The 19209-nt window shown below is 36.3% G+C and overlaps 1 protein-coding gene across 3 annotated transcripts in view; it reads right to left on the bottom strand.

The window, feature by feature from the left end:
- NALCN (sodium leak channel, non-selective) overlaps positions 1-19209 on the bottom strand; it is a gene marked incomplete at both ends in the record, with an annotated part of 271462 nt that overhangs the window by 235525 nt on the left and 16728 nt on the right. For all 3 annotated transcript variants that reach the window (XM_079779627.1, XM_079779625.1, XM_079779626.1), the window contains 3 exons: positions 13754-13882; positions 13972-14111; positions 15155-15238. In XM_079779627.1, coding sequence (XP_079635753.1) covers positions 13754-13882; positions 13972-14111; positions 15155-15238 — 353 coding nt within the window. The remainder of the gene's footprint in view (positions 1-13753; positions 13883-13971; positions 14112-15154; positions 15239-19209) is intronic.

Raw genomic sequence — 19209 nt, 5'->3', positions numbered from 1 at the left:
ACTTCACCTATCTGTGCCTCGGTTTCTTATCTGTGAGATGGCAGGAAAATATCTACCTTATAAAGCTGAGGTGAAAATGTAATGATTTACATCTGTAAAGTACTTAAAATGAGTACTTGGTAGACAATAAGTGCCAGGTGTTCCCTATTGTTATTTTTATTATTGTTCCCTATTGTTAAGATATTGGTAAACTGCATAGATTAAGACCATAGTTCTGGTGTGTACTAGTACTGCCTCAGTTTCCACAACTGCACCTACTTTGTAGGGGAGAGAATTTTTTTAATCATCACCTGAGGACATGCTTTCATCAATTTTCAGAGAGAGGGGAAAAGAGAGATAGAGATGATAGACAGAGATAGACATAGAGATAGACACAGAGATAGACATAGAGATCATATATATATATATATATATATATATAGAGAGAGAGAGAGAGAGAGAGAGAGAGAAACATTGATGTTCTGTAACCTTTTGGTGCATGGGACGATGCTCAACTAACTGAGCCACATTAGCCAGGGCTGTAAGGGTGTTTTAGTGATTTACTGTAATGAGCTTATGCACAACTCTCAGAATATTGCTGAGAGTAAGTTAATCATTCAATAATTGTTAACTATCATGCTTATGATTTCATTAATTTATAAATATTAGAGTATTTTTTCCTTTTTTACTCCATTTTTCCTTCATATTAAAACCAATTCTCATTTTAAGCACAGCTCTTTCCAGCACAGATATTATTTTGAAATCTTTGGGTTCCAGAGGCAGCAGATGTGAAACACATTATTTTTGCCAACATCAAGCTATTAGCAAATTCTTCTTAGAGACACATTTATTAGATGATTAATTGCTTTGGAACACATGTATTTAAAACCACATAATAACCCCTTTCAAAAATAGAAATGAACATATAAAGTTTCAGAATAAATATTACTTATCTTACATTTTCTCAGTTAACAAGAAATCTTCCAGGTTTTATTTTTATTTATTGATTTTTAATGATTCCCTTGTTCATTTTTCCTCAGATATTCATGATAGAACAAGAAGCTCTCTGGAATTAGCGGGGTAGAATTCTGGCTCCAATCAGCCAAATCCTAATATAGACAATGATTCTCCCAGTCAAAATAAATAACCATTCATACTTAAGTGGGTTTCAAGAGCTGTATTTCTTACTCAAAGTCAGATTTCTTGGGGGAAAAAAAAAACACACACACCAAAAACTATCTACTTGTAATCTCCCTAATTTAATTTTCAGCCCATTTTCGTGATCTCCATCCCACTGGAATTGCTCTTGTTTATTTCCACATGCTACATCCAATTAGAAAATTTTTAGTTTTTATCTTCTGTGACCTCTCAATAGTGTTCCGAATAGTTGTTTTGGTAGTAAGTCAAACAATGACCCCCTAAAGATGTCCACGTTCTAATCTCCTGTGAATATTTTAAATTACAAGACAAAAGGGGATTAAGGTTACAGATGTGAGCAAAGCTAAAAATCTTGAGCTTGGGTGATTACTGTGGATTATCTAGGTGGGTCCAACTGATCACGAGTCCTTAAAAATCAAAAACCTTTTCTAGTTGTGGTTAGAGAGACATGTGGCTATGAAAGGAAGGCTCAGAGTGCTACAGAGATGCTGGCTTTAAAGATGCCAGTTTTTTCCATAATTCTCAGATCATTCTCCTTTTCTATCTCCTCCTCCTATAATGGAACTTTAAATACTGAGTTTTCTCTGACCTTGGTCCTTGGCCTTCCTCTCTTTTCCATGTCTTTCTCTCCCTATGCAATCAGATCCACCTCCAAAGTTTCAATTCGCTCTTGTCCTCGGTGTCAGTATAGTCTCAGAGCTGCATGTCCAACAACTGCCTATTAGATCACTCCAGGTGGCCCCAGCACAAGTACTAATCACTCTAACCCCATAGTGAACTCTGACTCTTTCATCATTTCCTCTCATTGAGTTGCACCATCATCCAGGGTTGAGCAAGTTTGAAATCTAGACTCACCTCTAATACCTACTTCACCAACCCTCATAATTAGTCATTATGTTCCTCTAAATATCTCCCAAAATATATTTTGAGTTAATTCAACTCTGGTCATCCTGCATCCACTCGGCTTTTCCAGTCCATTTGCCACAAAGCATATAGAGAGACTATTCACCATCACTATCTTACATTAAGTCTGGCAGTGGCAAATCTTTAATATGATTTACAAGACACTGAAGATATGGCTCCTCCCCTTCCCCCAAGTGTCCTAGTGCCCAACCCTATTGGCCTCCCAGCTCTTGGTGTGCTCCTTCTCTTTCAAGGCCTTTTCCTTTGATGGGAAATCTCTCCTCTCATCTTAACCTGGTTAATCCGTGTATTAACCTTCAGGCCCAGCCTGAACATCACTTTTTCAGCCTGAATATCACTCCAAATCTCTACGATTGGGTTCGGGTTTCCTGCTGTAATTTCTCAAAGCAACCACACTTTTTATTTCTGGCACCTGGCACATGTGTACTTCATGTTTGTGTGCTCATTTATTCATTGGGTGTAGATGCCAATTCTATAAAGTCTCTGACACATAGTTTGTGATGGTTCAATTTATGTGTGAACTTAATTACACTGTGGTGCCCAGCTGTTTGGGGCACCATTGTTGTGATGCCCAGTCTTGAGGCTGCTGTGAAGGTATGTTTGAGATGTGATTAATATTTAAACCACTAGGCTGTGAGTAAAACAGATTACCTTTCATAATGTGTGTAGTCTCATCCTATTAGTTGAAGGCATCAAGGGGAAAAAGACTAAAGTCATCCAAAGAGGAAGGAATTCTACCTTCAGGCTGCCTCTGGACTCAGACTGCAGTCAACACCTGATGCATTTCCAGCTTGTTAGCCTGCTCTGAAAAGTTTGATCTTGCTGGCTCCACAATCTCATGAGCTAATTCCTTAAAATAAATCTCTTTCACGTTATATATACACCCTATTTATTCTGTTTCTCTAAAGGACCCTGACTAACACATAGTAAATGGTTAATAATTATTTTTTGAGCAAATAAATGAATGTCCTTTTCATCAATATTTAAATCTATGGTGAATTAATCAATTAATTAATTTATTTATAAAGTAACCACAGGAGAAAACTCTTCAACAATTGGATCCTGGCATTTTTATACATTTTTTTTTTCTTGTTATAACTAAAAATAGGCATACTTTTTCAATTTTTTTTAAAAAAATTTCTGGCTTTAGTAGTTCCCATGTTTCAAAACAAGTACTGGAATCCCTCAGAACAGTTAAATTGTTTTTCAAAAGGCTTCAATTATCTGTCTGGCATATATATATATATATATATATATATATATATATATATATATATAATTGGTAATTCTTTACCAATTATCTGTTTACAAATAACATATGTAGAAGTTTGATATCCAAGAAAATATACTCTCAGCTTATTGCTGAAACTGTTTAATAACAGCTCCAAACAAATTCTCAGTACTTCAGAGTTTTATGATTTTAAGTTATCATTCCTTATAGCACAGAGCATTGACCAATATATTGGGACACAAGGAATATCATCTCACTTCAGTGACTAACCAACTTAATTACCTCAGGCAACTCACTTCAACCATTTGAGCAGCCTTTAAAAAAAAACAATTCCCTGAATGACCTCATAACACATTCATATAAAAGAAAAGGTAAATTATTAGAGTGAAACCATGTGCCCCATTGTGTTCTGTCCTCATCTGTCCATAAGACTCACCAATGCCAAATGCAATAGCTCAAGACGTTATGTTCAAATTTTTCTTTATCCCTGACATCATCTTTCTCTACTGATATCAAACTGCTGTCACTGCTTACTGCAACGAGTTTAGTGTTGACCATTTGTAATTACTGTCACTCATGAGCACACTAAGTCCTCCATTCTAAGGGTGGAGACTTTAGGGGAGGTCCCAGGGAAAGATCTTAACAGAATATTCAGTAGCTTTCCAGGAGTGTCCATTCAGGGTTGTAGATTCCATTGATTGATTGGCCAACACCAAGGCATGGGGTCATTATTCCATGCAGCTGGTTCTGATGTCAGCTTTGCTTGGTTGCTTATCTGGGCCTGGAGCTGAAATACAACTGAGGCCTAGATGTTATCTCTAGAGAGGAAAAGTCAGGGGGTCCACATGTCATGATCTGTGATATGCTATGGGAGGAAAAGTCACTCTAGGGGCAAGGTCCCACCCTACAATTGATTTTCCATTGCTAGGCACCTGGGGCTTTTCATCCTGGTGACCTTCGGTACCCAGCTCATAGTCCTAGCTCTACTCATGTCTGTCTACCTATCACAATAACTATACTTATTACCATTCAGCCCTTTTCAGAATTTTTTTTTTCATTTTCTTAGTGGCATAACTTTATTTCATTTGTCTGGTCATTCACTCAAAATAATTATTTTTGACAAGTCTATTCTATGCCACACCGCATGCTAGGAATAGAGATGGCTGAGGTATTTCCAGCTCACAGACTTTATTGCCTCATGTGAGAAAGAGCATAGAAAAATAATGCCCATAGTAGAGCATAAGGAATGCTTTAAAATAGATCTCTATGCTCATGGTGTTACAAAAGCAGAACATAGAAACATTACATATGATGTTGGTGGTGAATGGTGAGTGGTACTGGGAAAACCTTCCTGTATGGGTGATACTTGGAGTAACTATTAAAGGATTAGCAGACACTAGAAAACAGCGTCTGGAAAGTGGAAATGTCAAAGCCTGTTTGCCCAGGACACAGAGAAAGAAAAGGCAGGAAGAGGAAAAGAACAACAATTTTACTCTTTCATTGGTGGGTGTAGCTATTCACAGCTTTTTCTCCAGGGTTGTAAATAAACAGCTATTACCATAAAATAATAAATTATTAACTACATACTCAGAGATTTGGATATTGGGGAAAAGAAAAGGGCACACACACAATCTTCACACCTGGGAGAATAGTGAGTATGGCCTTTGATACCTTTGGTCATAGCTTGTCTCACTATGAGTGGTGGCGTGAATTGTGCCTCTCACTGCACATGCTGGCAGTGACCTTGCTCTGGCTGTTAGCCACCTTTCAGGTTTACTCCAAGAACCAGCTGGCTTTGTTTTGGACTCCTCTTTCAGGACTAATTAAAAACTCTTAGGATTTGGCCTGGCGAATTCTATAGCTGGGTGCTTTCAGAAACTAATCCCACCTTGGAATTTGCAGAGATGAAACTATTTATTGATTTTTGAAAACTTTTAATTACTCTGCCTGGACTTTTAGAGGGACTAAAAGATAAGATAAATAGTCTGAGGCAGAAAATAATATTGACATCACACCTCTTTTTATAAACAAGTAAATCTGGCCCATTTTCTAAGAAATTAAAAAATAAATTTCTTCTTACTGTTAAACAGAGAATATTTTAATATGATTTTTTCCCTCATCCTTTCCCGAATGGCTAGATTGTCAAAGCCATAAAGAACTGAATTCATCATGAACCAAAAATTTGAATGACAATACGCTATTTTATTTATTTTTTTTAAATTTACATAGTCTTTTCACTTTGTTATATCTGTATAGTTTTTAAAATTATATATTTTCCCCAAGTTTACTTCCTTAACTATATCACTCACTACTTTGCCAACATGGATAAAGGACAACCCACATGACAGGAGCCAGGAGACTGGCATCTGAGGCAGGATGAGACAAAGAATACATTTTAAAATATTATTTTGGAAAAGTAAACTATCGGGACACAGAGGGAACACTGATCAGCTCCAAATTGAAAATAGGAAACCTGTTTTGAGGTTTTATACAAATCTACTACCCTTGACATTTCAAATCTAGGCCAAGAGCTTCTCAAGCAATAACTCTTCTCTTTTTGCCTTGGGAACTAGAAGATCCAGGGCTAGGAGTTATCTATAAGGAATGAGTTGGCATGATGGAAAAAAGCCATCAGAATATGAGGCCAAGCAGATAGGACTTTAGTTGGTGATTTCACCAAATAATTAACGTGTAGCAAGGAGCTATTTCCTCCCTTCTTTCATGAGGATTAGCATACCCAATGTATAAGATCACTTTATGAATTAGCAACTATGACTCTAAAGTGCCTCATACATATTAAGAGCTCAAAATACATTTGTGCTTTTCAGAGGTGGTTTGGTTGAGTGTATGGCTGAAGAGCAACAATTTTTCCCACCTCAACAGGCTCCCATCCTTTTGGGATGGTCAAATGAAGCCATGGACTCCACAATGGTAAGAACATGTAGCTACATTAAAAGTGAAGGCCAGACAATCATATACATTACAACGTGATCCCCCCATATTTCTAGTACCCACCTGGCACCATACATAGGTATTACAATATTATTGATTATATTTCCATCCTTTACTTTACATCCCCAGGACTATTTTGTAACTATTAATTTGTACTTCTTAATTCCTTCACCTTTTTTTACTCACCCACCCCATTCCTCCCTCTCTCAACCATCAGTCAGTTTTCTGTATCTATGAGTCTGTTTCAATTTTGTTTATTTATGCTGCACACCTGAAACTAATACAATATAATATTGGATGTAAACTGTAGTTGAAAAATAAAATGAAATAAGTAAAAAGCTAAAAAAAAAAAAAAAAAAAAAAAGTGAAGGCCAGGGAAGAATTTAGAGAGCTCCAAATCTCCTATCCCCAGAAGTCCTCAACCATGAAGTGCACTTACCCACAATCACTAGACCTAAAAATATGTGAGTCACTGAATGAATAGAACTGAGATGATTGCTCTGCAGTTCCCAGAACACATGAACAACCTGCTTCTCTGCGAGAATAACAAGAGACTCTAATTACCTCTGGTGCTTCTTAGACATTCCCAGGTAAATAGACTTAAGGGAAGAGGAAGCTCAAGCGGCTCACTGAAAGCTTAGCATTTCTTTGAAAACTCATAATTTATCTCTTTTTTTTTAAATCTTTATTGTTGAGAGTATTGCAGATGTCTCCCTTCCCCACCCATTACCTCCTTCCACCTGGCTTCTGCCCCACCCCAGGCCTTCACCAAACTATTGTCTGAGTCCATAGATAATGTATATCCTACCTAATAAAAGAGAAACATGCAAATTAACTATCACTCTGCTACGCCCACAGCCAATCAGAGTGAGTATGCAAATTAACCCAACGAAGATGGAGGTTAATTTGCATATGCAGGTGCAGAGCGGCATGAAGCCTGCTATGAGGGGAAGGGGGTGGCGGAGGGAGCTACTGGAGTGGTGCTCCAGACAGAAGCGAGGACTTGCTGGCTCCCAGGTGGCCGGGGAGCAGGGACTTGCCGGCTCCCGGGACTGCTGGGAGCGAGGACGTGCCGGCTCCTGGGCAGCTGGGAGTGAAGCCAGGGGAAGGAAGGCCTATTCTTGCATGAATATCGTGCAACGGGCCTCTAGTATGCATATAAGATCTTTGGTTAATCTCTTCCCGCCCCCTCTGCCTCACCCCCCCTTCCCTCTGAGATTCATCAGTCTGTTCCATGTTTCCATGCTCAAGATTTATCTTTTAAAAAGCCATGCAAATTTTGTGTTCTACGCTATAACATATCTTTGAGAATTTTAGTGTAAAACTAAGGTTTTAAATCACTGCTTACTAACCAGGTCAGGTTCTGACTAACTCAGCCCCATAAATACGAAGCCACAGACCGAGCTTGGTGTCTGCATATGTACCAAGTTCCCCAGGAGATTTTCTCTATCAAAGAGATCTTATCCTAGAAATGAGTTCCAAAGATGTGCTGGTAGTGCTGGTACAGTCACTGAATGTCATTGTGGCTTCAATGAAGGGGAAGAGGAGGGGGGCATAGAGCTGGCTGGTCCTATTGAACCTGAGATATCAAAACAATGTTACATATGATTTCTACAGGAACAACTACAGTAAACACCACTGGGAGGGGCTGAATTGGCAGGGCTCCTCATTTCACATTCACATAGTACATTCAGAAGTTCCAATACATCATTTCAGAATTCAGTCCTAAAATAAGCAACCTGGACAACTTACTCATAGGGCCCATGTATAACTTCTTTCCTAAGCATGGGCTTCTTGTAACTAACATTTTATTCAAATACTTTGGATATACATGTGTTGAAGATCATTTTGTATATTTTGACCAATTACAATTGAATATTTATAAGTCTAGAAATTGGTGTCATAGAGAACTGGGCTTAAATTCTGCTTCTACCTCTGTTTCAGCATGAACATCTAATTTAACCTTATTGAGCTTCAATTACCTTGGCTGTAAAATATGAATGTCAAAAGATAACATGACTTATCAGGCTTTCATGAGAATTAAATAAGAAAATAACCTACATCAATTGTTCAATAAAGGTTATTTAACACTTGTAATAAATAAGAAACTTATGATCTTATATTTTTCTTTTGGGGGTAAGTAAACATAAGATCAAAAGAAGTGTTATGTTGTACTTGATCAAAAAAATCACTTTTAGAACCTTTTTCAAACTGTAGGGTTTTCTTTTATTATACTGAAGACTAGCAAATGTTTTTACTATTTCAGTGGAAATCAAATTGATATTAATTTTTATGTGGGAATTAGGATTATTTTGAAATATTTTCTTATGTTTGTTATTAATTTTTAAATTATCACAATGAAAGGCTGATTTAATTGGTGATTCAAGTGGTCCACATATTTGAGATGGGTATACATAACAATTTTAAAAAAGATATATGGAGTAATACAATATGTTACATATCACTATTTCATAGATTCAGAGACTATCACATCTACATAGAGATATAAGAATTAAAAATAGAAACAGTGGAACATAGAATATTAAATTTTAACTAATGGACATTATCAAGAAAGAATTTTGTAGGATACATAAAATTGTAAATGCCTCAAATTCATGCAAAGGTCTGTGAAATCTTGATTTATATTTAAACTTCCTTTGAAAGGTGAAGAGCAAAGATGTCATATGTATATTAATTTTCTCTATGACACACATTATAAAAAGTTTATGTAAGTGCATGTTGATCTGTAGGTGCATTAGATTATTGAAGAAATTGCTCAACTGGCTAAATAAATATGGACTTGGAAATTAGATATGAGTTCAAATCGTGGCTCTCTTACTTATCACATGGACACATTTTTAACCACTTGGGGACTGTGTCCTCGTATGAAAAATGGAGCAAATAATTCCTTTCAGAATTCCTGTTCCAAAAATCAAGTATATAAGCAAAATAAGCTAAGATATAATAGATTCTCTACAAATGTTTCTACTAATTTAATTAGAAATCTACATGCACCATCAGAGTATTTTCACTTCTTACTTAAATATTTTAGAGAAAATATTTCCAATATGCATTTATCAAAATTGTTCTTATGTTTCCCAATTGGCAGATATCTCTGCATGAGTCCTGGAAGTTAAATGTAGCAATCTCGCTCTTCACCTTTCAAAAGAAGTTTAACTATAAATGAAGATTTCACAGACCTTTGCATAAATTTGAGGCACTTACGATTTTATGTACCCTACAAAATTCTTTCTTGATAATGTTCATTAATTAAAATTTAGTATTCAATGATCCACTGTTTCTATTTTTAATTCTTCTGAGCTTTCCATTAAAAAAACTCATTATTTTGTAAACATAATTTATAAGACAATAATTTATTTATTTTCGAGTTATCCCTAAAGAGTAAACTAAAGTTTTATTTGGACCAGAAATAGAAAACTCCCCAAAAACAACATTATATTTTCTCTAGTCCAAGTCTTAGTGATTTTATAAAATAACAAGCCCTACAAGCTGCCCCTGGGCAGGGTGGTCATAGAGTGTTTTGTCTAAACTGAGACTCTCCTGAGATGAAAAAAGAAACTATTAGTAATTAATCTGACACAATAGGGACACATCAGTATTGTTCAGTGCATCTGTGATATATGGTTCCATACCTCTGGGACTTAAAGCTAATGGTCCAGCCATCACAAATATTTACTTGAACTTCTGTTTGAATTATGTTCTTTGTATAGTAAAATTTTATATAGACTATTCTACGCTAAAAGTATTAAGTTACACTATATATACTTTCACATAGTAAAGGTTTACATACCTTAAAATTTTTCTCATCTCATTCTTGGGAATAAGATTTTATTATTAGACACTCAGCCATGAATAGGAATAATAATAAGGAATAATAATGTGAAGTAAGTCTTCATCTTTTCTATTTCACTACCAGTTCATTTTTGCACTTTTCCTCTTTAAGGAAGACTTCTGCCATCACCTTTGGTGTTTTGCACACCTGTTTCTGCCACAGGACATTGCTCTTTGCAACTTTCTTTAGCTTATGAACTGCTTTACTTGTTCCATAAGTTCCATGGGTCGCCACTCATTATTGGAGAAGATGCTAAAGCTTTACTAATAATGCTTTTGAGGACATAGCTATGCTTCCCTTCTGTCTGCTTCAAAAGAAGTCAGCTCCATTTAAAAGCACAAGCATGTGTATTGTGTTGTTTATTTATTAATCTTGTTTGCCTCACAGATTAAGCATAATCAATTCCAGAGGTGAGCTGTGGAATCCAGGACATATAGTTTTCTGAACAGACACCTCTATGCCTGAAAACTCGCCCAATATTTGGGTATAGTGCATGCGAATCAATTAAGCAGAAATTGGAACAATTTTTAAAGGACAACAATTAAGAGAAATGAGGTCATGACACCACAGGCAAAATTGATTGCTGGATATAGAATACTGCAGCTTAACATCTAGCTCAGAGAAATTCCTAACTAAGAAGCAACAAAAGAAAAAAGTTGGGAAAATTTTCATTGGGATTTTATGCATTTCACTTTTATTTTGAACATTTTTTTAGTGTTTTAAAAATAGGTAAATTAATGTCTGGGCTAGAAATAATAGTAAAATGCTATCAACAGTTTTTCTGCTTATGAGTGGAACTTCAAAACTCAGCTATTACTAAACTGAAAATTAAAATGGTATAATGACTGCTCCTTGAAATAAACCATCACACTGATGAAAAATTTTTAATGAACAACACTACTACCATGTGGCTAGTTATTCATTTTCTCCTCAACTAATAAACTAAGAATCACATACAGAGAAGGCAGAACATATGTCTATGTACATAATGCTACTGGGCAGATTTTTCAGATAAAAGAGAGAAAATGCAGACATTCCCTCATAACTGTTATGTCTCGAGTAACTCGAGAAAATTCTGCCAACATTTATGTAATTTTTCAAAGTGAACTCAACTTTTTGGATAAAGTAATGAACTGGAGCTAATATTCAGAATACAAAAGGTCTTTTAATATTTTTTTCAAAGACATTTATTTCTTCATACTGAGTATCGTAAGGAGCTGTGTGAAGAGTACTTAACTAAAGTCATTCAAGGGCTGTGAGTTCAGAGGTACTCATGTGTGTCTTCCCAATCGGTATTATATTTTATGTGACAAAGTGTAGCTTGCCAGCATGATACCTGATCCTTTAGTTGTGTTAACAAGTATTCGAATTCTCAAATTCGGACTTGGTTTTCAATGAAATGGTAAGTTTAAACCAGCCTCCTGTACTCACTGCTGCTATAACACAATTGCTTTCTTAGTCAGAAGCTTTCTCGGTTCTTCACCTTTTTATCTATCGCCTCCAACCCACACAACATCTTTTCCATCTTCACATTCATTCATGGAATAATCCAGACATATTCTACAGCCTACATACACTTAAAAAAACACCTGCCTACAGGTATTGTTCACACATTTGTCTCTTCTGTCGCTCAGTCAATTCCTTTACCACTTCCTTCAACTTTCCTACCCTGTGTTTGTACCATCTATTGCTTTTCTCTAATTTTAACATTGCTTTTCAATATTTTCACTATGTCTCCTTTGTCCCTTTAGCAACTTGCTTTTCTTTCTCTGTTTTTTTTTTATTCCCTCTTCTTTATCAATGTGCCATACTATTATTTGTCTAAATGTCATCTATCATCAACCATGCCTTCAATAAATAGCTACCAGGTAGTTATTCTGTGCTGGGATACCAGGTACTGGCAATAAAAAAATGAATATTCTCCACTCTTTGCCGTATGTGTCCTCAAGGACCTCACAGTGTCATGAGAAAAATAGAAAAAAAATTGCTATGGGTGCCAGCGTGCTAGTTCTGGCAAGATGGGTGACATTAAATTCCACTCCCTCCACTACAAACAACAACTCCTGGATAAATGATAACATTTAAAAATTCCTAGGCTCACAAGAAAGAAAAACACATTCCAAAATGTCAAAACATAAGAGGGAATTAAAAACTAGGGAAGTACATGAGTTGGCCAAAAAAAAAACAAAAAAAACGTTATGAATGAGAACTAAGTATCCAGTATCCAGGAGCTTGGATTTTAATGGCACGTGAGGCAGAAGACGGGGGCCTGAGCCTGTAAGACTGGGAATCGGAATTGTGATCCTATGCATAAAGCCAGGTTGTAATTTCGATGAGTTTCAGAGAGTGATATTGATGAAGAGATAGTCAAATAGATCAATCCAGCAAAATAGCAGCCAGAGGTACAGACCCAAATATAGACAGGGAATTCATAAATTATAAAGGTAGTATCAAATTCAGCAAGTAATAGTACATAATAAATAGTGCTAGGACAACTGAATTGACCTTATGAAGAAAATTCGATTTCTGCTTCACACTAAAACAATTCCAAACAGTTTTAGTAAGGTATACTGAAAATAAACTGTATATATAGGATGGGGCAAAAGCGGTTTACAGTTGTGAGCACACAAAACAGTTTATTCTTGTATTACTACTATTAATTATTGTGTCATTTTCTATATAATTATAAACCTACTTCTGTCCCATCCAGTATTAAAAATGTACAGTTTGGTTAATCTACCACACATATGTATAGAAACATCATCAGGGTAATAAACATACTGATCAATCCCAAAGGTTTGCTTGTGCCCCTTGGTAATTCCTTTTTCTATTCCAACCCTTATCTCCCAGGCAACCTCTGATGTCCTTTCTATCATTGTAGATAAGTTTGCATTTTCTAAAATTTTATATAAATGAAACCAGAGAATATGTGATCTTTTTCATCTGATTTTATTTTGAGGTTCATCCAAGGTATTGTTTACAACAATATCTCATACTACTTATTGCTAAATAGTGTTCATTATGTGGATATAACTACAATTTGTTTAGAATGGAATGAATGGGATATATGGTAGGTGTACATTCAATGTTTAAGAAACTGGCCAATTGTTTTTTGAAGTAGTATACCATTTTCCATCCCCTTCTTATTTTACTCTGATGGAATTCTGCCACACTGAGGAAATTTTCTAAATGTATTCCTCAAATTTGCTTAATCTAGCTGGGCCATGTGGCTCGTGGCTGAGCATCGACCTATGAACCAGGAGGTCATGATTTGATTCCCAGTCCAGGCACATGCCCAGGTTGCAGGGCTGATCCCCAGTACGAGGGGTGCAGGAGGGAGCTAATCAATGATTCTCTCATCATTGATGTTTTTCTCTCTCTCTCCCTCTCCCTTCCTCTCTGAAAACAATAAAAATATATTTTAAAAAATAAATTTGCTTAATCTACTCTCCCAAGAGGTTAGATTTTTCAGTTTGGCTTGTCTTGAATGCTTGTGTTAAGAATTGGACAAAACAATTTTAAGGAAGCAGAGAAAATAGAAGAGAGAGCATATAAAAACTTCTAAAATTTTTAGATACGGAGGTTTTTCTCATGAGAATTGCAAAAACATCCTTGTTAAATACCTAGATTAAAATGCAGTTGGGAAATAAACTTACCCTGGTTTCGTGTCATTTACTACACAGTGATAGGTAAATGTTCCAAACATTTGAACTCCTAAAATTCCATAAAGAAGCAGAAAGAAAAGTAAGAAAATTGAAACACTCCATATTTGTTCTCCTGATCGCCTAGGGGGAAAAATACATAAAATAGGTAAAACTTACTTTTAAAAAGTCATTAACTTCCTCCCCTTAACTTATGTGAAAGTAGTGCTTACTTTAAAATATTCGTGATCCTGGTCCTCGGTAGTTCAAATCGGAAATAAATTCGGAATGCTCGGATCATAATTAGTGGCCTTGGGATCCGCAACATGCCCCAAGGTGACATCTGATCAACTATATCAGCAATTTCAAACACCTGTAAATTTAAAGGTGGATAAACAAATTTAGACTTTCTCTTAGCATGGTTTGTAGTGGTGACACATATAGACAGCATCAGGAGGTGCATCCTGTCCCCTAAACTTTGCCCTATATTTTTTTCTACTGAAATCAATTTTCTTTTGAGTACCTCTAGAAGCTACCGCTCTCTTAGGAGAAACAAATCATAAGCTAATGAAAGTGCCGTTAATCTTCTTCATTTTCTTAATCTTGTATAATAAATCAAGGCACAGGTTTTATTACAAAAACAAGTGCCAACTTAGAATATAGAAAAAGTGTGCTAAGTCTTCCTAACTAAGCATGTTGTTTGGTGAAACTTTTTGAATATTTAGAAAATGAAGTAATGGAGACAGGATTAAAAGTATTATTAGAAAATGTGAAAAAAAATGTACCATTTACTAAGAGGTGAAGTAATAATTGGAAAATGTTTGTCAATCATACAATAGTTATTAAGTGGAAAAGAACACATTACTATGCATGATAAATTAGGCTGTTAGAGAGGTGAGCTTTGTAAAAACAAAGACAGCTTATCAATAAGCACTAGAATAAATTTGCAGAATGAACTGTGAATTTATTTTATTCTGAATGTTTTCATGAAGATTATAGTTACTTTAGTTAAGTGCAAAATTAAGACTGATTGAATGCATGGGAATGAGTTCTACTATTTTCCAACAAAATTCCTCCTTTAGAACTTTTAAATATATGTACCCCATTTCTTTTTATTCCACAAATACTGAAATCATAACCCATGTTCTTTCCTTTCTCTTCATGACTATATTTGTATACCTGTTCAATAAAAAGCAATTTCTTATAGTATTGATTTTCATTTCTTATTAAGAATCATTTCACAAATGTGATTGACAATGATTAAAATGTTAGGCTTTTTATTTATAAACATTTAAAATAACAATGTTGTAGAAAATTATACAGTGGCATTGGATATATATGCTTTTATATATCTAGTTAGATTTTCAATGCAAATTTTGGAAACTACTCCCTTGTAATTTAAAAGTTTTTAATTACCTGCAACACCAGTGAAACCCAAAGGCAAAAGACCATAAATCCATCAAAAACACACCAGCGATCTTTCAAGTAGGAAGTATCCCCCTAAAAATAAATTTCACATGATGTTATCAGGCAAAAGGAATAATTTCAAAAATATCTGTGGAGGAAATAGTCAAGTGTTAATTCAGTAAAACCCATCCACAATTTTTATATTATAATTAAGCAGATTTTCAAAAAGAATACCTTTAGCACTTTAAATGACATTATGTATGAGGATAATAATTTAATTTATAAAACACAAGTAACTGCAGAAATTTGTATAAAAAATTTAAATGTATGCAAAGGGAAAACATCACAACTTTTTCTCTTAGCCACACAAATTCTATCATTTAAAGAACCAAAGGCCATTCTATTCAATAGGCAGCTTGGTCATAAACTGTCTACCTAAAGAGCACACAGTGGTCAGTGTAAAGGCCTTTAAACCTGGGGATCAACCACCATCTGTAGAATATTAACCAGAACTTCATCTCAAGCTAAACTAAAAGTGAAGAAGAAGAAATTTGTCTTCATTTTCAAAGAAAATATATACTGACTTGAATTGAGATTATACATCTTAAAAAATGATACACAAGATATACCACTTTCATTTTTGAATAGTGAATCTACTCTGACATTAGGATTCTTATCCTATATAATAAGGAGGTAATATGCAAATTGACCATCACTCCAACACACAAGATAGCTGCCCCCATGTGGTCAAAGATGGCCGCCCCATGTGGACACAAGATGGCCAGCAGGGGAGGGCAGTTGTGGGCCATCAGACCGGCAGGGGAGAGCAGTTGGGAGGGACCCGGCCAGCAGGGGAGGGCAGTTGGGGGGGACCAGGTCTGCAAGGGAGGGCAGTTGGGGGTGACCAGGTCAGCAGGGAAGGGCAGTTAGGGGCAACCAAGCCGGCAGGGGAGGGCAGTTAGGGGTGATCAGGCCTGCAGGGGAGGGCAGTTAGGGGCAAACAGGATGGCAGGAGAGCAGTTAGGCATTGATCATGCTGGCAGGGGAGTGGTTAGGGGGTGATCAGGCTGGCAGGCAGAAGCGGTTAGAATTGAAAGCATTGAATAGAAAGGCCTTTGCCAAATGTGGTGTGTATTAAGAAGACACAAAAAAGATATGAAAGCAAACTCTGAGGCTTGGGGTCTGGGTAACTAAGAAGGCAATGACCCTATTAAATTAAGTGCTTTGATCATTATATGATGATTTAAACCTGATAAAGAGAAAAACTGCATTTAAGGATGCTGCTGGTCATATACACACATGCACACACATTAAATATAGAACAAATAATTTAAGAATATTATATCTGTCTTCAGAACCTCACAAGGCATCTATTGCCATGGGCATCATATTTGTATTGTATATTACACAACTAACTGAAAATATAAATTAATTAAAATCTACATATAATTTTCTCTGAGCCTGATTTTTATTAACATCCAAAAAATAATGGAATACAAATTAAAGTTGTGCTTTGAGGATTTCCTTGAGTTGTTTAATACATAAACCAATTTTTTATTTGTTCATTCATTCATTCATTCATTCATTCAATTCCTTCACTCCATGTATAGAACACCTCTCTGCACTAGGCAGTACTCAAGGCACTGGTGATAAAGGAGTGGGAAAAATAACCAAGAACTCCTGTCCTTATGTAACTTACATTCACAGTTAATTTTTAAAAAATGAAGATTATACAGTAAATGTTATGCAGAAAAATAAGAGTGTATATTTTCAAATTAACTTTTATTAAACAAATGTGTTATTTACTTGTATGTTAGGTAAAAAGAGAGAAAAAAATATCGCTTGATCTTCATTTTAAGAACTAGGCATAGTAGTGATTGTTTAAAAACTACAAAGAAATCCAAAAATGAAAACTGAAACTTTATGGGACTCAGCAGAGAACTGTTTTAAAATAGGAACAATTAAAAGTAAATGTTAGGAAGGAAAAAGGATAATTATAGACCATTGGGTGCACAGACACTCAAAATCAGGGGTCCTCAAATTTTTTAAACAGGGGGCCAGCTCACTGTTCCTCAGACCGTTGGAGGGCTGGACTATAGTTTAAAAAAAACTATGAACAAATTCCTATGAACACGGCACATATCTTATTTTGAAGTAAAAAAACAAAACAGCAAAAACACCCGCATGTGGCTCGCAGGCCGTAGTTTGAGGATGCCTGCTCAAAATAATGAGTTTATGTGGTATTTTTTCTCAACTGTATTATTTTACTTATTTTTTTGTCATTGAAAAATGTTGTATGTAGTGTCAATACAATTAACCTCTTTTATTGCTCATAATTTGCTTTAATAATGAATTATGTTCAATAAGATAGAAGATGAGAGCTTCCATTATATTGAGGATTATTTAAAATGTAAAAAGTGAGGGTAAACAGTGATGTTTTCTTGGGAGGGGAATGGAAGTGTCCAAGAGAGATATTGTTTTCACAGTACACCCATACATATCTCTTGATTAATGATCATGTGTTCCATTTTTTAAATGGATTTTCAAAATTAAATTTTTTAAAGGTGAACATTTTAGATTTAACAAACATCATTTGTTAGTTGCCACAAATAAAGTTAAATTTGAAAAATGTGGGCCTCAAAAATTAAGAAAGGAAAGCTATCAATAAGAGAATTGGCTAAATTTTTAGTTAATATTTACTATATAAATCTGTTTGCTAAGGAAATTGAAGTTGCAAATCTGACCCAACTATATAAAAAGACAGATTATTTTAAAACATTTTAGACATCATGGTGGGGATCCTGAGTAAGAAAAAAACATGCAAGCACATTCTAATTTAAAATGACCTCATGATATGAAAACTGGCTTAGAGAACCAAGATGGCAGCATAGGCAAACACCTGTACTCGCTGCCTCCCACAAACACATCAAAATTACAACTGAAATATAGAACAACCATCATCCAGAACTGCTGGAAAGCTGACTGAATGGAAGTCTTACCACAGAGAAGTAAAGAAGAAAGCACACTGAGACTGGTAGGAGGTGCGGAGGCAAGGAGCGGGCTGATCCAGCACCCATGTATGCTGCTTTTTTTGGGGGGGGAGGGAAATTGCCTCTGTAGAGACTGCCCAGAGGAGAAAGGGGTCCCAGCCCCACACCAGACGCCCAGCCCAGGGTCCCAGAGCTGGGAAAAGAAGTCCCTACAAGCAGTAAGAACTATGGGCTGTTAAAATCAGTGGGGACTGGGTCTCAGTGACACAGAGGCTGCTGGAGACCCAGCTGCTCCTCTTAAAAGGCCCACACCACGAACTGAATTTACAAGCTCCCACTTCTTCTGAGCTCCAGTGCTGGCAAGGCTCTGGGTGACCCAGACACATACTAGGAGAAATTAGACTGTCTGGCATCAGGGCAGGAACTCAGGGTGGCTTTCTTCCAGATGGAGGTGCTCTCAGCAGTCATTGTCCCTGTTCGGGGACCTCATTGCAGGGTTGACTGGCAGCCATTTCTGTTTGCTCAGCCCTGGAGATTCTGAGATCCCACCCCACCCAATTTAAAACCCCATCCAAGCTGAGTGCAACTGCTTTTGCATATGAATGACCTATCCTTTCTTAGGCTAAAACCTGTCAAACAAGTTGCAGCTGGGTCAGGGAGCCCCAAACCTATCAATAATAGGCCCAAGACCCACACCAGCACCAGCCTGCCTTGCTTCACAGCTGAGCCTCCTCTGGGCACTTCCAAACCCTATACAAAGAGGAGGAATCTGCAGATCTCTCTGTTGCTCCTGCTGGGTGGCCCCACGCAGTGGCTGACTTTGCACCTCCCTGGAGACCCACACCAAGACACATCATAATTAAAATGCCAAGGACAAAAGACAAAGAGAGAATCTTAAAAACATCAAGAGAAAAGCAATTAGTTACCTACAAGCTAGTGCCTATACGACTGTCAGCTGATTTCTCAACAGAAACGATGCAGGCCAGAAGGGATTGGCAAGAAATATTCAAAGTAATGAATAGCAAGAACCTACAACCAGATTACTCTACCCAGCAAAACTATAATTTAGAATTA

The sequence above is a fragment of the Cnephaeus nilssonii genome (genome assembly GCF_951640355.1).
Source record: "Cnephaeus nilssonii genome assembly, chromosome: 8".
NCBI lineage: Eukaryota > Metazoa > Chordata > Mammalia > Chiroptera > Vespertilionidae > Cnephaeus > Cnephaeus nilssonii.
Note: the sequence above shows the minus strand (reverse complement) of the source record. Positions and strands in the feature narration are given on the sequence as shown.